We start from the raw sequence: 23,096 nt of genomic DNA, 5'->3' as shown, positions 1-23,096 counted from the left end.
TATGCTAGACCCTGTGGAGGAGCTGCTCACAACATGGAAGTGCTCTGGTTCTCTTCAGAGAGCTTTTTCCCCCACAGAAAACCATTCCCTCACAGTAGAGCCCCGTGTCTGCAGCAACTGGTTGCCAACACATAAAGTACAGGAGAGTGTGCATTATTTCTTGTCTGTTTTCTCCCACTGACTTCCACAAGTTATTCTACCAGGACACTGGTTTCTAAAGACCTGTATGTAGTATGTATATGTAGTGCTACCACTAAAAATCAATCACACTGGAGCACAGAAGTTAATACCTTCTTCATTAAAATAGTTTATTAATAAGCAAAATAAAAACAGTGGCAAATATTTCATGACATGATTCAGTTTTAAAATATCTCAGAATAAACAGAAGCAATGCAAGCTAATTAATTATGACAATGTCATACGCCCATAAGAAAAACAGGTCAAATCTTGAAAGTAATCAGAACCTTCTCTGGCCCTGTCTGAAATGCAAAAACATACGCAAAATGAGGAAATCAGCCTCATAATTAATTTACTATTGTTTAATAAGGCCTCAGGAGTGAGGATTGACCTCTCCAACTTCAGATATCTAAATGCAGGTTGAGCCAGTTGCTGTGGCAATAAAAAACAATAGAAGAAATCTGACAATTTTAAGTCTATATTGGAATAAAATAATTTGAGCTTATAAATTTTCCTTTCTCTCGGCTGATTATAAAGAACAGGACAATCTCTGCACTATGCCTCCCATCCTATGTTTCACATCCAGAAATGTGTTCTCGGCCCACCATTTGTGTCAAGCAATACAATTTATCCTACATCTCTTTTACTGTGACCTAAGCAGAAATAAGTGGTATTGGTATGTTCATGCAGACGTTTCTGCTGTTCAGCTCAAAATGGTAACCAATAAAATTTCAACAGCTTGTTTGTGTCCTCTATAAAAAACCATGAGAATTAGCAAAATGACAGCTTAAAACTTCTGCATCTGTGCTGTGACTGAAGTTACATGACCAGTTAGCACAAATTCAGAAATGCATAACTCAAGAAGGGTGGGTGCAATGCACTGTTTCAAGTTATTCTTACTATCTACATAACAATAATCCCTCAAGGTTCCAGCTAAGATCAAAGTCCAACCATATTACAGGGTTCAGACATTCATAATAACACTTTGTCTGCTGTGGATGAAAACATGCCACTGCAGCACCCGAGGTTGATACTACTTCCAGGTGTATCCTGCCTCCTTGTCCATGGAGATGTTGTGCCTCCAGAGGGAAGGGCAGCAGTAAAGCCTAAATGCTACATTTAAGCCACTGTATCTTTCCCTCTGCAGGGGAGCAAAGTAGCAGATCACAGAATCATAGAAGGGCTTGCATTGGAAGGGACCTTAAAGATCATCTAGTTCCAACCAAGACACCTGCAGTCCCCTTCAGCTGCAGCTGTTACACTCACTACAACTGAGTCCTAAAGGAGCAGATCTTGTTTCAGCTAATGTATAAAACAGACGTGGCACGAGAGAGGTGAACTGGCTTCCCAAGATCATTCAGATGATCATAGAGAAAGCCGAGACAGACCCACTACACAGTACTGTCTCCAACCTAGCTACTAAATCAAAATCTCTTATTTCTCAGAGACAAGTCTTAAAATGAGGCACATACTAATGCAGCAATGCCAATGGCCAGCATCAAACATTGGTGGGCAAAGCCATGGGGTATCAAGTGCATGGTCTTAAAGACCAAGTAGGTCTCTGGTAAGTCTAACAGAACCAGGGGTAGGGAATGAAGGGGGAATTCTGCTCTATTTACTTACATTTAGATCACCATACAAGTACAGAAGTGCCAAAGGGTGGGAAAGGAGGAGCAATTCTTTCCCCTACATTGTGGTACAGTAACAGATATGCGTTGAAGTGACCCTTACTGCTGCTGAGGTCTCAGCTCACTAGCCAGTGAATCCACTCTTTGCTCAATGCAACCTTCTCCTATCTGCACTCAGAGCTTTACAAATTAACCTCACTGTCACAGTGATTGGTGGGTGTGGGCTTATTTTCTCCGGTGACAAACAGCTGATGTTTGCCTGTTTCAGATCCCTGCATAATCCCTGCAAATATTGTTCAAGTGCTGAATTCCTAAGCAAGCTGAAAAATGCATTGTTTAAAACATGATTGTGTTCCAGCATTGCACAATATTAATATTGCTAAAGCTACTTAATGCTTGCACATCTAATGCATTTATACAGTAATTTGATAAATTTTAACAGAACTTTTTAATAACTGTTTCTAGTTATTCATTAATTTGTAAATTTGGACCAAATGTTTCATTGGTCTCTACATGTGCACATATCATTGGTTGCACATTCATTCTCCTCTTCCGCACGACAAAAAATTTCCACTTTTTTATGAAGATCTGCTCTTCATTTGGTCTCTCCTGTTAGACAAGGTGTACCTCAGTTGGATTTCATTTGTGTTTTCAGTTTGGCAAGACCAGTGAGACATTCATCTCTCCATTTTCTCCTGGCATCCAAGACTTTTGGCACAACTGGAATTTTTTCAGACATTGCCTGGAACAGAAAATTTAAGATGATTAAATCTCACGTTCTGAATACAAAGTTTCTCACCAGCATTGTTTTCCTGTTTTCCCGTGTCAGATCAAGTCAACATCGACACAAACTATCATGTAGTTTCACAAGCAACAGGTCACTAATTCTTTACATGGATGACTGGAAATGAGCCAACCCATATGAGAAGAAAAGTATTCCCACTTGTATAAGGTTATCCTGAATGTGACAATGAAGATGACTAAAGAAACAACAAAACATCAGCCTCTTCCCTCATTTTGCTCCACACAGCCACTGCCTAGTCTCTTTGACAATAATCTTTTATCAAGCAGGAGGTAGGCAACTGGGCCATTTACGTGGCTGAAAATGTGCTCTAAATCAGATTCTTGTGTGTGTTTTTAAAGCTGTGATGTCTCTTCTGGTTCCCAATAAATGTAATGAGGGATACAATGTTTATTAAAAACATTTTGTCTTAAGTGCCAGTTATAATAAAAATAATAGAGGGAGACACATAACAAACTCAGAGGAAAAAAAGGTATTTCTGAGTGTACAACTGAAGTTCTTAGAAGTGCCAAAGAAAAAGCAGGTTTTTTGAGAGAGCAGGTAAAGATTACAAGGTCATCTTTGCCAAAAGAGTACCTGAGGTCTTAGGCTTAAAAATCAAGTGTTGAGAAACTGGGTAAAACCAGGACCTGCTACTAATGACTGGCAAGCTGTGGTCACTCCAGAAAAAAATCAGCAAGAGGGACAGAGAAATAAGATAAGAAATGTCTAATGATTTACTCTAGGAAAGGATCCTTGCAAGCCCATCTTTGGTGTTGAAGACTGAAGATAATAAAGAGACACAGAAACAGATGTTGAAGTGGAATCCAGATTTTTATAAAAAACTCCAAAGTCTTTCATGCAAATTAAAACCTGCTAATTGTGAACGACTCCACAATTATTATTGATTGTTATTATATGCAATCTATGCTGTTAAAGCATAAAAGAATTCTTTTCCTTTTTAACATAGCTCATGTTGAAATTGCATTAAAACAAAACAATGCTATTTTCCAGACAGACTGCCTCCATATTTCGAATGAATCTCTGATAGCTGATCAGAAATGATCCAACACATACATGTGTTCTTTAGTGAAGCATTTAAAAAGGCAGAGTTAGGAAACACTTCAGTTAGTTCCTATGGTCAATCAAAACAGCCTACATAGTAAGTATAAACAAATTGTGGGCTTAGAAATATTAATAGATAAACTAGATCCCAATCCAGAACAGCACTTTAAAACATCTTTAAACGTGCAAGTAACCTTACCAGACTGCTCACATGCTTAACTTAAACATGTATTTGCAGCGCTACAGACTGGAACTCTATTTGTAAAGCACACAAAAACAAGAAAAAGAACACCCAGAAGGAAAAAAGCTACAGGGTTTATACAGCAAGGAATCTTCTTCCTTAAAGTACATATTCACACAATAAGTACAGACTACGGATACCTATAGCAGTTAACTGAAATGGTACAAATTTTAAAATAAAAGCTAATATTCTTTGTTTTGAGTGTCACTGTTTTTATCAATTCCGTATTTACCTGATTGACTTTCTGCACAATTTCACCTGAAAATTCTGGAACTGGCCCAAAGGTGTTCAGAACAAGTCTCATTCCTTCAGAGTATCTTTCACAATAATTTGCAATACCTAAAAATAAGAGTGAAAAGTTAGATTTCAACAAAATTTCCTAGTTAAGGTCAGTAAGGCTGCCTGTGCTTAAGCACTGTCTTGTATCAGAAACCCCAAAAATGGTCTGCTCTTATGATTAAGACATCTAATTGTCATCAAGGAAAAATGGATTCTAACCACCACATTTCCATTAAGGTTCATGGAAAAATCATTTAGGACACACCTTCATTGCAAAACCAGTTAATGTTACATACCAGCAGGTATGTGAGGGGTGTAGTACACAACCACAGCTTTACTCGAGACAAGAAAGCCTCCTTGACCAGTGTCCACAAGAAGAGTGCTCTCACCTCTCCTCTCCTCCTGTTCAGTATGTGTCATATCCATTGCAGCATTCCTGTTATTATTTTTATTTATGAACCTGGAGTGTATCAAGAACAACATGGCTCAGGGAGAAAGGGTCAAAGGCATGGAGACCCAGGTGGCCTCTAGTGAAGGAAAAACACCTAAGGAGGAACAGATGGATCTTGCAGATCAATACCTTATATTGTAACTGGGGTTAGTGACAGGGATTTGACTTTTATGACCCTCTTTGAAGGTCGAACACTTGTAGGGGGAGACAGGATCAACCTGACAAAGAGGAGAAAAAGCATCGTTGCCAAAAACCTCGCCAATCTGGTTAGAAAAGGTTTATATTAGGATCACTGGAAGAGTGAGATTACAACGAGTAATCAAGAGAGCAAGGTGTGTATGGGGATCGAAAGAAAAGAGTGCAGAGTAACAGGTACAAGAAAAATCTCAAAGTACAAAAAAGGCAGAAGGAGTCCACTCTAGTGTATATGCACAAATGCATGCAGCTGGAAAACAACCAGGGGAAGTAAGAGTGCGGTCAAACAACTACAACATTGTTGGAGAAACTGTGGTGTGGTGGGATGGCTCACACAGCTGGAGTGCTGCAGTGGATGGATATGGTAAACAGAGCAGTGTCAGCTCCCAATTGTTCTGGTGCTTATCCAGCTGACACAAGGCTATGACACTTAGACCAGTGCTGAATAGTTTGGGTTTGGTACTTTTCCAAAAGTCAAGGGATACCTTTCAAACATTTGGTAAGCTAGTTTAATATGAATGGATATGGCTGATCCATTTACCTGGTGAATGTCAACTTCTGAGCTGGATATGGCCTTCAAAGCTCACTCAGCCAGCTAGACTTGAAAATTGAGCTCCTACTGGTAGCTCGCTTTGAATGAATCAGAACAATTTCTGGGTGGGTGTAGCTCATCAGTTCAACAGAGACAAGCCAAATGCAGGCTGGGTAATCCAATTTACTTACTGCACATAATGTATGAATGAAAAGAAGGCTTACATAAAGTCAGCAAAATAGGAAAAGGTGGGAAAAAAAAGTTATGGTTCTAGAGAAGAGCAGCAGCATTAGTGCAGTTGATCTCAACATTGTGGCTGAAATGGCAACATGCAGGCCTGTATGCTGCGCACCAAGCAGGGAGGGGGCACTGCAAAATCTTTCAAGTCTCAAGTGAGGGAAATAGACCAAGTTAGAATACACACATAGTCTCAGCCAAGGACTAAAAAAAATAATAGTTTCAAAATAACTAACCCAAGGTAGTACTCTCAGTGTGAAATGTCAGTGGAGACAACTGCAATTTTAATCTAGTTTCAGCAATCAGGATCAACTGTATGCTGCTGGCTTGAAGAGGGCACTTGAGCAATGGGGAATATTGCTGGAAAAATCACTTTGCTTTTCAACTGCAAACTCAAAATTAGCAAATATTTGACTCCAGGTCTTTATTCTTGGGAGTCCTTTGGTTCAAAGGTCAGGGCTATTGCAAAGGTGGATGAGAGGAGCCCTTGACTAGAGCATAGGGACAAGAAGGAGGAAAACAAATATGACAGAATCCCTTTAACTTTAATCCTTGTTGATACTACCCAGGGAGCAGCTTAATCTTAAAGAATTAGCATTAGTAAACAGTGTGAGACAGACAGGAGAGCACCCTAGAGATGGAGAAACAGGAAGAAGATGGCAAATGGGGTTGTTAAAAACAACCATCTCTCCTTGCATCCAGTTTCTGCACCCACACTGTGCCTCACTACCTCTAACTGGAGAACAAGAATGACGCAAGATGCATCTGGGACAGAGAAAGAGGATGATAGCTTCCTCTTGTCTATGTGGTTTGTTGGCTCCCTGTCTAAACCTCCATCTTCCCTGCACACGCTCGCTTCATCAGCTTTGGATAAAAAAGGCTGTGGGAGAAGGCAGATGTTGCAGCAATTGGGAACTATGAACACAGGGCAGAAATACCTCCAGGGAAGGCAGGAATTCCTTGAATCTTCCTTCCACCACTTAGTCACAGCTATGGCAGAGAGTGAAAGAACTTCTTGAGGTAACAAAAAGTTCTAAGGGAGTAGTGGATGCATGATTATAGAGAAGGGGAATACCCTATCTTCCTTGAAAGTTCGAAACCCATCTCAGCATTTCTGACTTCTACAGTATAGTTACAGGAACATGTTATCACAGGCTAGACAAGGGCATTGATTCAAGGCTCTCCAGCTGCCCATATCTATCTAGGACACACAAGGCTCTTTATACCACCACCAAAGGAATAAGCTGCTACTTATTCAGCTTCAATAAGAGTCCGGGCAGTTTCTAAAATGGCTAATGAACTGTCCCACAAGAATTTGTCCAAATAACCACACTTCAGGTTTACAGGTCCTTACCTGAAGGACTTGCACTGGTGTGGTGCAAACATGGTTCTTGCTGAAATGCCTCTAGTTGCATCATCAAGATGATCACGACATTGATGAAGAAAAAATAACTCAGAACAGATATTTAGCTTAGAAACATGCATAAAATGCTTCACTGCCCCAAGAAGACCTCTTCGCAAGTGAAGTTCATAAAGAGAAAGGTGATGGGAGTAGCAGGAAGAAAGGGAAAATGCAACAGTATAAAATGTAGTATATTCATGCATTACAGTTTGTAAGCATCTTGAAGTATCTCAGCTTCTTCCTTTCTCTTCATAAGAAAGACAACAGGTGTGAGGGATGCAAGAAGCAAACTTGGTAAACCAGTCTGACAAGGAGACTACACATGGGGCAAAACAAGGAAGGCACTGAGATATTTGTGAAAGAGAGCAAGACACAGGAGCAAGTGTTACTGGCATGGTCAGGGAACACGCCAAAGAGAGGGTGCTTCATAATACTAAGTATTAACTTGATGACTTTCAACTTGATGAACAGCATAACAAGATACTGTAATGACTCAAAAAGAACTAAGATGGTCAAGCCACTGATACAATAGCATCAACAACTTGAAAAGACTGGGGTGGGGTTGACTTTAGCACATAAAATCTAAGAAGCAGCTGCACTGAAAGATGAGTATGGATGACAGTAGAAAAGAAGGGGCATATTTTAGGAACATCATGGAGTAATCTGACATGGTTAGGTTATGTTCAGAGAAACAACAGTCCCAAACTCTGTTTTACTGATGGAGGAATTACATTTCTAGACATTACAGCTCCAAGGGAAACTTTCTAAATGTAATCCTATCTTCAGCAAAGGTGTGTGTGAACACAGATGCATGCTCTTAGGGTGTGAATTCACACAGGACACTTCATACGCTACATTAATTCCCATATGAATTCACTTCGAATTCTAGTTGTATGAATATTTTTGACTACCCTAAGACAGCAGTAGCACCCAAAAAAGTTTTATTCTCGCTGTTCCTATATTATCACCTCAACAGCAATGCACAAACGTTTCTGCGGGTCTGTGAGCTGGATCAAGGAATTAAATTGAGTCAATATGAACCACTCGGATGTGCTTTTTTTGGCCCCCCCAAGCAGTTTCCTTCCTGTCTGTTGCAATTCAGTTCTCAATATGCTGGTGGGGTTTCTGCTTCTTTCGATGACTTGATGCTGTCATTTTATTTCATGTTCACAGCTGTTGGCTCACTGCCATATATTCAACATTCCTAATACTCATGCATGGATTAACTGGTAACACAAAGTAGCCTGGATAATAGGTTTGATAGGATCATTTATGAACTAACACAGTAGAAACAAGGCACTGGCACACAGGAATTTCATGGGAAGATCTCGATGTATGCATCCCACAGGGAAAGAAGAAACACTGATTTCAGAAAAAATAATTGGAATAATATTCCTTATTCAAAACCAAACAAAAATGTCAAATCACCCTAAAAAAAAAAAGAAAAAACAGACTCTCCTACAAATAACACTATTTCTCTCACATGCCTCCTTCATGCCTACCATTCTTCCTCACTGATTAACAGAGTTTAAGATTGTGGACAACTAATATCTTATAGATGTAAAGAAAGGCAGCTGCTGTGAAGCTGGTGAAGCTGATAGACAGGCTAACAAAAAGGATAGAGGGGGTTTCTTATATCTACCTCCATTTCCCTCCACTGATAAAAAATAGACAGTATTAGTACAGTGCTTCACAGCAGGTTGTCACAGAGTCATTTAGGCTGTAAAAGACTTCTAAGATCATCAAGTCCAACCATTAACTCTGCACTGCTCAGTCCACCACTAAACCATGTCCCCAGGTGCCACATCTACATGCCTTTTCAATACCTCCAGGGATGGTGACTCCACTACTTCCCTGGGCACCCTTCACAACAATGCTTCACAACCCTTTCCACGAAGTCTTTTTCCTTCGTATCCAATCTAAACCTTCCCTTGAGGGTTCCACCTCAAGGTGCAACTTGAGGCCATTCCCTCTTGTCCTATAACTTGTTTCCTGGGAGAAGAGATTGATCCCACATGGCTACAACCTCCTTTCAGGTAGTTGCAGACAGCGATAAGTAGTTGCAGAGGCTCATCTACCCTGAGCCTCCTTTTCTCCAGGCTAAACACCCCCAGCTGCTCCTCATAAGATTTGTGCTCTGGACCCTTCCCCAGCTGCGTTGCCCTTCTCTGGACTCCAGCACCTCAATGTCTTTCTTGTAGTGAGGAGCCTAAAACTGAACACAGGATTCAAAGTGTGTCCGCACCAGTACCGAGCACAGGGGGTCAATCACTGCCCTGATCTTGCTGGTCACACTATTGCTGATACAGGCCAGGATGCCATTGGCCTTCTTGGTCACCTGGGCATACTGCTGGCTCATGTTCATCCACTGTCAACCAAGACCCCCAGATTCTTTTCCACTGGGCAGCTTTCCAGCCACTATTCCCCCAGCCTGTAGCACTGCATGGGGTTGTTGTGACCCAAGTGTGCGACCCAGCACTTGGCCTTGTTGAGCCTCATACAGTTGGCCTTGGCCCATGGATCCAGTCTGTCCAGATCCCTTTGCAGAGCCTTCCTGTCCTCCACAAAATCAACACTCCAACCCAACTTAGTGTGGTCTGCCAACTGACTGAGTGTGCTTGATCCCCCTTGCCCAGACCATTGATGAAGATGTTAAATAGGACTGTCCCAAATACTGAGCCCTGGGAAGCACCACTATTTACTGGGCCCCAGCTGGATGTAACTCCATTTCACCACCACTCTCTGGCCATTCAGACAGTTTTTTACCCAGCGAACAATACACCTGTCCAAGCCATGAGCAGCCAGTCTCTCCAGAAGAATGCTGTGGGAAACAGTGTCAAAGGCTTTACTAAAAGTCCAGGCAAACAACATACATAGCCTGTCCCTCATGCACTAAGTGAGTCATCTTACCATAGAAGATCAGGTTAGTCAAGAAAACCCTTGGCAATCAAGAGGAGGTCCATACTATTCCATATTATGTGAAGCAATAGTGGACAACTGAAGAGAAGTTAGCACTGGAATGGAACTATGAACATAAGCCCTCACATGTCCTTACATCAGCAATTTTGATTTAAACTGATAAGGGCAAGAGCCTGAGTCAGTCTGTGAGCACATAAAGAGGAGCAGCTCTAGACTCAGAGACAATGCATCTGCAAGGGCAGGAGTGAAGCAATACTTCTCATGATCCAAGTTATTGAACAATGGTGGAAGTGGTCCAGTACACAAGTGTACTAAATATGTTATTTTAGGGTTATTTTTAATTGAGAATATTATTTAATGTTAAAATAACTCTACAGGTGTATTTTGGTTTTGTATTTTGCAAGCCTATCACCAGACTACTCTTTCGGTTTATCAGTCACTTGGATTGTATTTCCCAAGTTTTCTTCCCAACATATTAATAGAAGCAATCATTAACTCTAGAAGCTGGATAATTTCTGCCATTAATAAACAACTTACCAGTTTCATGTGTTACCTAAAATTGGTTTGAGATGGGAAATTTCAGAAATGTTTCTGTAACAATGACTACTTCCTGATAGGAAGAAGGAAGCTAAACTGGATCATGATGGAACACTAAATGCCAAAGAGCACTCCAGGAAGAGCCTCAAAACCAACCCAGATGGCTTACATGATTCCATTTATCTCAAGTAAACATTGTTTTAGAATTCAGGAGTCTAAAATATGGATAAGAAAAAAAAGGATTCACAAGCATGATTTGATCTCTAAAATGGATTGCCATTTTTTTTGGTATTAATAAACATTCTGTTTCAGTTTTATGTTTTAGTAGAGGCAGTTCAACAAGTTATTCTGACAGAAGACCCTGTGCATGGATGGTTCCTGCAGAGGATGGCATGAGAGCTTAGTGGAATGGTAGGGGCTGGACAGGACAACCCTGGCCTTCAAGACTCCAGGTAGGTTGCTGTGCTGAAGGCTAGTGCTACATGCATCTGTTTTATATAAGGAATGTATTTGGTTATACTGAGTAAGTCTAAAATCACTAGAGAGAATAGAAAACTGCTAGATATTAATATATCAGAAGAGGGAAGCTTTTAGAAAGGTGCCTCTACTTAGAGAATGAATGTTGTTTACCTAACAATACACAAAAGCAAACACTCTGTGACATTTAACTTACTGATATACAACCAAACTGACAAGCTGAAAGACTCTGGTAGAGCATCCACAATTCCATATTCTTGGCAAATTGCTCAGTCAGCCTTAAGAGACATGAGCTTCTGCTAAGTAACTAACCAAGAAGTAGAAGTAAAATAACACTTTAATTGTGCACTAGTATTTTATGATCTTGGTTTCTTATTTTTATTTTACTATTGTATTCTACTTTTGTTTGTTTTACTGTTGCAGGGACCTCCCATGTCAGGGAGCATACAAAAGCAGAATAAAGGCACAGCCCATAATATAACAAGTTAGTTTTTAGTTGACCTTCATTTCTTGAAGTTTTTGTGTTTTGCTGAAGTCTTTGCTCAGTCTTTGTAACACTGATCCACAATTTTTCTTTCATTTTATGAAATTCACTTTTTATTTAGCCAGGATTCACATATACTATTCCAAAAACATCTAAAAATCTGTCTTAATTATGCAAGACAGATATTGAACCATTACTTGACTGCTTTGTCAAGTCAACTTCTTACGCACAGTATTACGTGACTAAAGTAATTTTACTTCACTCAGGATCTAAGCCAGCTTAAAGCACATCAGCTCCAGTGATATTTACACCAAGTTCTTGCTACAAATTTGGGGAGGGCAGCATTCATCCATGGAAAGTGATTTTCTGTTGACAATGGACTATCAGCTGAACTTTTTCAATATTTTCTTTTCCTGACACTCAGACAGTCCTGAACTATGGGTACAGCAATGCTGTCAAAGCACTGGGATGAATCTTGGAAAAAATTAATTACACAGCTAGTGTTTTAATGATTTGCAATCTTTCATCTGATCGTTTACAATAGAATAGTCAATATCCATTTCCTTCCATCAACCTCAAGTTTTAGGTAAGTTTTCCTTTTCTTACCATTACAATAGAGACAAGTCATAGTTGCAGCAAACCTAACATGGTTTTATTACGCAACATTTCCAGAGTCTTGTGCAATGTAAGCCTTCCCTTCATATTCATAACATTTTAAACTACCTACCTTCTGCATTAAGATGCATGGTTTCCAGAGGTCCAATAAATGCATATCGCATTCCCAATCCATCAGACATCACAAGGTCTATATCAGTAGGAGACATTACTCCTTCCTAAGCAGCAAAAGTAGAACAGGAAGGAAGTGTGGTGAATGCTTGCTTTTAATATAAAATTTCACAGGTTTTGTATATAATTAAAAAATTAAAGAAGTAATAAAAACTGAGGTCAGAAATAGCAGTTAGCTTGCAAAGAGAAACAAAACTGCTTGCCAGAAATGTCCATCTATTATGCAAGCCTTCCTATGGTTCAGTATAAGCACTCATTCACATCTCTAAGATTGCTGTACTTCATAGTCCAACTACACTTTGATATATTTTCACAGTATTTAATTTATAAATTAATATACTTTTACATACAGTATGTACTATTTGTACACAGTAGTTTGCCTGATACTTATTACTTTCAATAATTCATGTACTAAAACTAAACTAGAGCTGTGTATGTTAACCAATGTCCTTTTTTTCCCCAGAAACTGAGAATCAGAGAAGCAAGCATGCATGACACTCTTAATAGCACATGACCAGAAGAGTTTATATCAAAGCTAAGTACCATAGTAACTCTTTCAAATACAGGAGTTTTGGCTGGATGTTACACCTTCCCTCATACTCTCTTGGGCTTGGATTTTTTGGGCAGAGTCATAGTTAGCAGAATGGCAGTGCAGCAGTGGGTACTACTCCTGAGGCCACCTGCAAAAAAAGCTGGGACCAAACATGCAGGCAATGCAGTTGCCACTCCCTCCCAAAAAACTCATCAAACATTAAACCTACCCAGTCTCAACCTGCCCAGGGTTCTCAAGTTCATTGCCAGCCTCCCATTTCAGAGTTGGCAGGATACAGAGTATGCAAAATGAAGCATTTTGGTGTTAAAACCTGAGCACTGCTATTCCACCCACAAGGTAGCACTTACAAGAAAGCCAACGCCTCCATCAGGTTAGGGCAAGCACAGGAAAGCTTGTAAAACAATGAGTTACAGTTCATTACCTTAACAGATTTATTTGAGAATAAAACTATTTATTACATGAGGTTGTTTTCACCTACTAGAAAGATATGAATTAACTAAAACTTGTTCTAACCAATTCTGTCAGACAAAGCTTAGTTTCAAGAATTTGTCCTCTCTGTTCACAGAGACATGAAAACATTTCCTTCAGGTTTAGGAAGGCAGAAGAGGTTCTGAACTGCTTCTAATTTGTCTTCTCACCCTACTCTGAGGTGCTGTCCTCACTGAGTGCCTCTTTCCTAACAAGCCCCTTTGAGCTGCAGAATACAAGTATGTATACACATTTGCTTGGCCAAAGACACATCTTTTTCTGTTAAATTTCCCTCTTGCAGGGCCCTGCCTGAATGCCCCTTTATAACATACAGGCATCAGCTAGAGTTACAGGCACACAGGACAACAACCTGTGGTAGACACTGACATCTGAGCTAGACATCTAGACTCTCTTTGTAATCACTAGGGAGAAAAAGGAAATCAGCATCCTAAAGCAGGCTCCTAGAATAGATGAGTTGTGTCTTAAAAGGGTCTAATTCTCCTCACTGATTGAAAGATGAGTAAAGATCTTAGATGTCAAAGTCTACATTGTAGACATCCCATCTTAAGTGACTTAATTCTCACCCCACAGTGTCTTCCTGTGTTCATCATCTACATCATCTACTGTTGCTTTAAAAGAAAGTTATAAGTCAAGAACCAACACAACTTCTACAGCTGGCCACAGACATTGTTTTGTCATCTCAGGCTTAAACAAAGACATTTATAAGATGATCTCAAGTCTCAACTTGTCAGTTGCTCCTATCAAAAACAAGCCTGTCTGAATCCCTGTTGCAGATGACTTTATAACTCTACCTTGAAAAGAAAACATTAACAGAATTATTAAGATCTATGCACTATATATGGAACATACGGTTCTGGTAACAATTTAATTAGACAGTAAATGGCAGGGATAAGAAAGCATTATTTTCTTCAACTTAAAGGTAAAGCATAGGCATGGTAAAGTAACTCATCTAGAGGCAGACAGAAAGGTCTGCATAAAGACAGGACTAAATGAAAACCTCAGACAGAATTCAGATTACAGACCAGCATCAGTGCAACTAACACAGGCATCATAGGTTCTGTGAAAGCTTTTTCTCCTGACGTGGCAACACAACTTCTCTGAACAACGTCAGCAAAGTCAACAAAAGTGCTCTTCTGTTAGGAGTGCTTCATTCAAACAATGAGTTGTGCTGGTAAAGCTGTGCTTGATGAGTGTTTGTTTCTCCCCACCCCCACCCCAGTTGACATTTATTTGTGGACAAAAGATTAACCACAAATTCCGGACAAGCATTTGAACCACAGCAGCAGTTAAAAACTGTAAACATAGCATTAAAAGAGTTAACAGGCTCTTGAAGCACTTCAGAATAATTGCAAATTAATTTTCAAATTAAAAACTTATTTATTTATTTTGATACCATAGTCCTCAGCTTTGATACTGACATTTGAAGACCAGGTGCCCTCTGAGTCATGACATGAGTGCTTTGCTCTTGGTCTTTTGACTACAGCTGCAGTTGATATTTACAGGTGCTAAAAGGCAAGAATTGTTGCTACTGGGAGGAAAACATGACAGATCCCTTGAGCTGAGAGATATAGTATTTTATACACACAAGCTCAGCTTCTTGTCACATAGACTCTTAAAGAAAACGTTTTTGCTTTTTCTCTTCAGAAATTAAAAACACATAAATGATAAACAAGTTTGACCATCCTCCCCTAGGGAATAATCCTACACCCACTTACATTAAGGACATCATAAGTTGGTGGAATGATTCAGCAGGGTGGGTGCAAGGTTAGCAAAGTGTCTTCCACAAGGTTTGGTGTTTATGCTAAGCACCAAACAAGAAAGAGTTCCAACCCAGTTTCATTAAGTCTAGGTGTGAAATAATCTTCCCAAGGGGAGTTTTCATCCTGGATTACCCTGCTTATAAGCCATTGCCTCCAGCACTTGTCAGAGGGAAAAGGAAGTGTATTGAGTTCACTAGAAGCTCTTGAAGCTACAGAATTAAGCTCTTAATTTAAAATAAATTCCACCAGCATCCTCAGTGGTCCCAATGGCCAGTCAAACTTCAAAATCTAGACCAGCTCAGAATCGTCCACACTTCTTACGACATCACAAGTTCATTTTCCTCGACATTTTAATCTCCAGTGATGCCACAGTACTGTCCTAATGAGCCTTTGGTATTCTATTAGTGCTTCTCTCTATGCAGGGACCCTTTTCACGCCTCCAAAAACCTGCAGTCGTTCTGCAGTATCCACCTTTTGCTCTGACCCAATCTGTTTGGTTTTAATCAACAGTCTTTACATCTGTGACTCACACTCACATCGCAACTTCTGTCACTAACTTGGTTTGTAATTATATCAGATGTAGCATGGCCAAAACCCCCCAATCTCACTTTTTTTCATTCTACCAATTCATCATGTTCTTCTACTCACTCCAGTCTGTTTACAGAGTTATTCTGGACTCCACTGCCTCCTGGACCACATACTTCCTGTCTTCAAATCTTCATTCTTCATTCTACTTCATTCTCTGTATCTCCCAAATCCAGTATTCTTTTTTTTCTGATTGCCACTAATATATGCATTCTCTCTCAGCAGCACTTCTTACACCCTTCTCTTCACTATGACTTCAATGAAGTCCCTTCTGTCTACACCCTGATGAGATCTTTTTCCAGTCCTGTCATTTTGAGCAGATAACTTTCCTCCTATATCACTCTACCAGCTTCATCTCTGCGCATTTCATAATGTTTGAGAAACCTGTTGTCCTACACAGTTCACACCTACTTTGCTGGCCTTTATCTTCCTTCTTCCATGGCACCTTCACTCACCTCACACTGTAAGAAACACTTAATATCAACACTTTTTTATCCCTGTCCCTTTCAACTTCCTTTTATGATGTTCCCCCTTTCATGGGGCACTGTAACTAGATGTTTAACCCTATATGTTATCTTTGATCTTCTGGAAAGGTCCTCTGTATAATGCTGAAATATAATTAATAGTAAGGAATTTGGAATTTAATAAGTCTTGCCAGCATTTAAGGACTGCTAAGCTAATCACCTGAGAAGGGAAGGGTACATAAATTAAGGATTTAAGACAATGCATCTGACCGCTGTCAAAACAAATTAAAATGGCGTGACTTTATTTTCCGAAGGATTAACAAAAATGGCAGGCTGCCCATTCTTCTCGTCTTTTACAATGACTACAACATAAAAGAAAGCCCACTTGTGAAGAATAAAAACACATTTAAGACGGTATTAAAAACTTATACAGAGGGAAGCAGAGACTCTTAAAACATTTACACAATCCATCCTGCAAAGCAGTTTTAACGCATTCTTAAAAGCAGATGAAACTCCTAAATTATATCAAGGCTAAAAAACTGTCATCTTCCCTTTGTTATCTCTGCTGCTGTATTTTATGACCTTCTGGTAAATTCCAGGTGATGTTTAAAAAAATACTTCAAAAAGTTAAGATTCCACTCAATAATCCACAGTTAAAGGACAGTCCTAGACATTCAGAGTAAGGTTTGCGACTGCTGAACTGAAGTGTTGGTGAAACCGTTTGGTTGTTATTTTCTGGGTTATGTCTATCAAAACTGTACCTTCAGAACAAGACAAAGTCAAGCTATTTAACTAACAAGCTTTTGCAATGTAATCCCAAACTACTATAAAATGTATTGGTACTAGTAAAAGTACAAAAGCAATACTGTCCACAGTGCACAGGGTGCTTCCCAGGCAAATAAAGGCAGTAAGTCTCTGCTCCAAGGAATTATGAACACAATCAGATAGACCTGTGACCACTGTCAACGAAGATGTGAGAAAGTAAATAAATGGTAACAGAGACTAACAGAGAAAGCAGTTTGAGATATTTTTCATTACTGGCTACATAGTATTCTAATGGTTCCAAACTAGTAATATCAAAATTTAGGGTTGAGAGGAATAAAGATCTTCGACCTCACAGTACATCTTTTACTCTCATAATAATCAGTTTTGCAACACTTCTACCAAAGACCTAAAGACTAAAAACATAAACAAGAAATCTACAAGAACCTCAGTCTCACATAGGCTATGAGGTCCTACAGAAAGTTCTCAATCCTTAAGGAGACAGACTGGAGTGCTCCTGGTATCTGTTTTTTCATGGAATAAGTGTGGAGCATGAGGAGACAAAGATAACTGATGCAAAAAGTTCCTGCCACGAACACCTGCATTGCCCATGCGCTCATGACGTGCAAGTCAAAACAACGGTCAAAAAGACATCTTGTCACAAAGAGAGTAACTCACATCCAAAATGAAACATCTCTTTGTAGCACTCTTGCCTCAAAGGGAAGCACTTGCTTGAATTACATCTTTTAAACCCAAAAATGAATTTATGGTCTTTGCTTCCAAGTTCTTGTAAAGTCAAACTTCTGCATCCTTTAACCCTAATTGTCCACATGACCAATGTTCTCAGCACCTAATTGTATATCTCCAAATCAGTTTTCATTCTCCTACCTTCCTGCAATTCAAATCTCAACTTTCAGGCCTCTTAATTTTTTATCATCTTAACTCCACAATTCCCACTCCCATATCTAGTCCAGTCCTGCATTCACAGGATTAACAGTGTGGTTATTTTGGTCAAGAATGCATTATTAGTATGTTCCTCCTGTTATCATATGCAGTTTATCTTCCACCCCAGGTGCTATGTAGAGTAAGGAAAACATTTGTTACAGATACAATCAATGTGAGTAAAACTTGATTTTTAGGAGTCTCTCAAAGACTAAGAGTTGGAGAGGCTGATGTTTTCAACAATAAGATCTGAAAAGTGACTTAACAGTTAGAAAAGCAAGAAGTATTCCACTCCATTTGTAAGTGGAAAACACCAAAAGAACATGACTTGCAATAAAAATTGCTATGTTGGCAGCACAACAGTAGAAACACAAACTGCCCCTGGCCTGCAGCTCTAACCTATCTGCAGTGATTCTCCTTCCATCAAAGGTACCGTGCAGCCTGAAAGTCACAGAGCTGAAACTATACAGCTTTGACAGCTGCTATTTGTTCAGGCTTCTGGAATGGAAATACAGCCACCAAAGTTGTTACAGTTTAAACATAATTTGCCTGAAATGCGGTAAGTTTATACAAGAACAGAACAACTTGAAAACTTTGATGAGGCACAACAAAAGCAACTTTAATTATCTGTCAGTGCTTCAAGCCCTATTTTATCACTACTCACATAACCACCACCCACACAAAAGCATCCATACAGGTTCATACTAAAGGTTCACCTCAATTCAATACCTCCTTTCAATAGTAACCCATGAAGTGTTCTTGCACTCTTTCCACAGCTGAAGACCAAACACAGATTGATACTTTCAATGATATGTACTGCCTCAGCTTGCAGCAGTCCAGTCTTTGAGACTCTTGACAACTGGAGGTTGCTTCTGCACAGTCTAACATGAATGTGCCTAAGTGATCCCATTCAAATTTAGCATCTTAGGTTACTATGGCAGCAGCCTCCACAACTGAGTTTGCCCTCAGAGATGTGAAAGAATTCTACTAGATTTTTGAGGCATTATTGCCTGAATACCTGTGCTAACCAAGGGTATTATATCAATGTGCCTACACGTTATCAGACTTACTGGTCCCCAATTTCCCAAAGACTCTGTGATTTTTTTAAAAGACCTACGGTGTGCTAACTTCCATTTCTGCAGTATTTTGCTAGACAGTGTGTAAAACAGCACTTAAATTAGTATTTCATCAACTTCATATTTCAGTTTTATGATCCTCAGAGAAGTTCTATTTCTCCTTCACGGTCTGTCATTACTCATTTACTCTTTCTTCCTCCAAAAACCTTGTTCTTAGAATGACTTATTCTATGTCAGATCTCTCCCTTTCAAGAAGGGAATGCTGCAGTTCAGCTACCTTTCTTCTCATGAACTTACCTTCCTTGTCCACAATTTGTAGTAGTTGTTTTACATTTTTATTCTCAAAAATATTTCTTTTCATCAGTATTTCTATGATTTCAAAAATAATTTAGAGGTTTATTTATATAGGACCAGACTCTTTTCAGTGGTGCCCAGCACACAGGACAAGGGGCAACAGGCACAAACTACAAACTCAGACAGTTCCATCCGAATAGGAAGGAAAAAATTCTTTACTTTTAAGGTGATGGAGCACTGCAACAGGCTGTGGAGTACTCTCCTCTGAAGATATTCAAAACCACCTAGATGTGATCCTGTGCAACCTGTTTAGTAAGGGGGTGGGACTGGATGATCTCCAGAGGTCCCTTCCAACCCCAAGTATTCTGTGATCCCATGTTACTACCCTTTCTATCCTATGTCTTTCAATACAATTATAGCTTTCTGAAGGGGGTTTTCTTTTCATAAACTTGAGACTTTGTATTAAATGTTTGATAACGAAAGCAATTTTTAAAATTTAAATAAATATCTGCAGAAGATCAGTTCCTTCCTAACAATATTGTTTTCCTTATTATTATGCACCACCTCCTTTATATTGTTGTATTATGTTGCTAGTGAGAGCCAGTTACAGGTAAGCAAAATCAGTTCAGCAACTATGTTGAGATACTTCTTTGGAAAAAGAGTAGCTTTATTTATGATAATATTACCTTAAAGATCTTTACCTATATTTGTGTGCATGGTTGTTTTAAACAGCTTGAAAAGTCAAAACACTCTCTACAACAAAAAAGTAAGCCCTATTCAAGCCCAGTTGAAACTCATCTCAAGAGAATAGCAACCGACTCATAACTCAGCTCCTGCTGATGAAAGATCAGACTTTTCAGCACAGAACAGGTAACTGTGAGAAAAGCTGAAGGGACACAAACAAATGATTCTCAGCTAGAAGTCTGAATGGGCAGGAGGAGCAGAAATCTGTCTTTACCTACAAGTATCAAGTAACAGTTGAACCTATGAGTGCAATTCCTGAAAGGCCAAAGGGAAAACCATTTCAAATATTATTTTAATAACCAATGTCCAGCAGGTCAGTAACATTAAAAAAAATAAAAGGAAATTATGAGACAGCCTACAAAAAAGAAAAATCGGTATTTCGATTTCTATGATTTTAAGATTTTTCTTTTTATTGTTCTGAAAATAACAATATTCTGAAAAGAAAGCAGGATAAAGAACAGTTGTTATGATCACATATCACTTTGTTTTTGCCAGTCTTTGCTATTTGTAACTGACATCACTTCTTACCGATTTTAATCTACATGTTAAATATATATTTCATGTTCACAAGGGACAGTTTAACAAAGATGACACAGATTTATAGGAAGTTTAAATATACATCTCACTTGTCACATCTACAAAACTGACCAAGTGTGTGTGTAGATACCAAAAAAAATATATACATACACCCACAAGTCTCCAGGCTTCACTTATCACTGCATACTGTAGTCGATTCAGAACAAACCCCTCAATTTCTCTGTTTAGTTTGACAGGAGATTGACCAATCTTCTTCATTAGGGCATATGTTCTCTCTGTAGTAGAAGGATCTGTTTCTGGATGAGGAACAATTTCAACCAACGGCACAAAGTAAGGTGGATTTACCTCAAGAAGAAACACAAAAGAAGAATGTCAACCATTAATGGAACACGGTAATATAAAGCATCTTTAGAGGTGCTACTAGCTTGAATATTTTCCAGTGAACACAGTAAGCCTGATATTCTGATCCTGAAAGACTTCACCAATCCAATAAAAGCTGGTGCATTAATTCAAATTAAAAAAAAGTAATTAATCTCGCACTAACTTGAACTCTGTTTAATCCCAGCAAAGTTCATGGAGCTACACTAAAGATGACAGCACTCAAACAGTACTATAAGACTTTATATTGACTTGAGTAACTGATGCTTTCTCAATATTCAGGCTGCTTGTTGTTTTAAGTCATATGGTCACCACTTGTCTTTCCAAATTAAGGCATTTCCTTTTAGATATTCAGAAGCTTTATAATAAAAGTATTGCTAAACACCACCTGTAAGATGCAACACTTAATAGATAAGCTGCTACTGGCCCAAGTCTGTAAATGTATGCTAAACACAGTAACAGATGCCACATAAAACATACTTTGAAAATGTTGCTGAACAGGTTACCTTCAAACACTGTACTTAAAAAAAAAAAAAAAAAATTACCTTTCCCTGACTCTTCCCAAATGTAATTTCTCATCAAATCAAGAGCTTTATGTAATGTATTTTTGAAGTAAAAGCCAAAAAATCGTTAAGAAGATTCTGGAAACAGCTAAAAGCACTTTAGGCCACAGTGTTACAGAGAGAAACACTGCCTTGCAGTTCTTTCCAAAGTAGCAGTTCTTCAGCCCTACTCCTAAGGTGTTAAGCTCAGTTTTCCATCTGGTTTCCAGGCAATAGAAGAAGTTAGCATATCATAAATGACTACTAGGAATAACATTAGCATTTAAAGGATGGTAATTAAGCACTGATTCTTTCATCATGCTCCCTTATTGTCAACCACTCTTTACTATGCTCATGTAAATGCAAGTATGGGGTTTAGTCCCAGCAACATGCAAACAGTCTTTCCTTTCTGCATGTTCTTTCTGGTGACCAGTGACAGGATCCAAGGGCCTGAAGTTGTGTCGGGGAGGTTTAGGTTGGATATTAGAAAAAGGTTCTTCACCCAGAGGGTGGTTGGACACTGGAACAGGCTCCCCAGGGAAGTGGTCACAGCACCAAGTCTGACAGGCTTCAAGAAGCATTTCGACAGTGCTCTCAGGCACGTGGTGTGACTCTTGAGGATGGTCCTCTGCAGGGCTAGGAGCTGGACTTGAATGATCCTTGTGGGTCCCTTCCAACTCAGAATATTCTGTGGTTCTGTGATTCTTCTCAGTATTTACATGGTTCCCTTTACTGTATGGTCTGACCAATGCATAATCTGATGTATGTTACATCTGCTCTAACTACTGATGTAACACACTTCATTCCCTTTAAAGTGCCTTGTGTCTCACATAGCCTCTCTCACATCAGTCTCTTTGGCAGTGCCACCACTGATGCCAAGAACAGTGGGATGGATACCATCACAGGTGTGGTGTCAGGCAACTGAGCAAGACCCAAAACACTACAAGCACCATGACATTCTCTGAAGGCTTTTCTAACCCACAAGTATATCACAAGTTCCAATCAGAAAGAGGACAAGTTAATTATTGAGGGAGACTGGAGCTATTAAAAATTTCTTCCAAGACTAGTGTTGACAATGATCTTATTGAAATATTCCATTTCATGAATTTGGCATGGGGAGTATATGGGTGTGTTCACGAGCACATTGAGGAGACTCAGGAAGACAATTTTTCAGGAGTGAGATAATAGATGTTGGTAAAAACTAAAAGTGGTAGAACATACACGAAATAAGGAACAGGGGAAGATTTCTAAAAATAAGAAGCATTTCAGGAAGCAGAAGGTTACCTTAGTCTACGAAAATGAAAGCTAAGAAAGGATATAACAAAGAAAACACCAAAAAGAATTAAGCTACACAAAAGCTACCAACATACATAAAAATTAATTTTAATGGACTGTTAATAAGACTGGAACAAAAGTTAGAAGACATAAACAACTTCTAACAGGACTAGTGGAGTTAAAAGAAAAACTAACAGGGTTTAATATATTTTCAGGATGACTTGATTAAAGAGTTTCCTGTACAACAGGGGACTTGACTCAATGGCATAGTCTCCTCTAGCTCCATATTTCCGTCATGTGACCTAGCAGGCATATATAGTACATGAGACAACAACTCTGCAGCAGACCGCTACTGAAACTGCTCTCAGAGAAAAGCTGTACCTGTTTTGTATTGTATTGTAAGAATCCTGTGCATTTCTATCACACAGGTGTGCTACGGGATTTAATTTCTTTTTGTTTAAATTCCTGAACCATGTTAAGCAAAGGGATGAGATGCTTCTGCGC

At 39.2% G+C, this 23,096-nt stretch overlaps 1 protein-coding gene across 1 annotated transcript in view; it reads right to left on the bottom strand.

The window, feature by feature from the left end:
- Positions 1-692: 692 nt before the first annotated feature.
- CRYL1 (crystallin lambda 1) overlaps positions 693-23,096 on the bottom strand; it is a 48,588-nt gene continuing 26,184 nt past the window's right edge. Inside the window, exons 5-8 of the mRNA XM_027652700.1 lie at positions 20,548-20,742; positions 12,133-12,238; positions 4,125-4,231; positions 693-2,547 (exon numbers count right to left, since the gene is read on the bottom strand). Of these exons, the coding sequence (XP_027508501.1) occupies positions 2,434-2,547; positions 4,125-4,231; positions 12,133-12,238; positions 20,548-20,742 (522 nt within the window). The 3' untranslated portion in view covers positions 693-2,433. The remainder of the gene's footprint in view (positions 2,548-4,124; positions 4,232-12,132; positions 12,239-20,547; positions 20,743-23,096) is intronic.

The sequence above is a fragment of the Corapipo altera genome, unplaced genomic scaffold, assembly GCF_003945725.1.
Source record: "Corapipo altera isolate COAL_440 unplaced genomic scaffold, ASM394572v1 0, whole genome shotgun sequence".
In the NCBI taxonomy this organism is placed as follows: domain Eukaryota; kingdom Metazoa; phylum Chordata; class Aves; order Passeriformes; family Pipridae; genus Corapipo; species Corapipo altera.
Note: the sequence above shows the minus strand (reverse complement) of the source record. Positions and strands in the feature narration are given on the sequence as shown.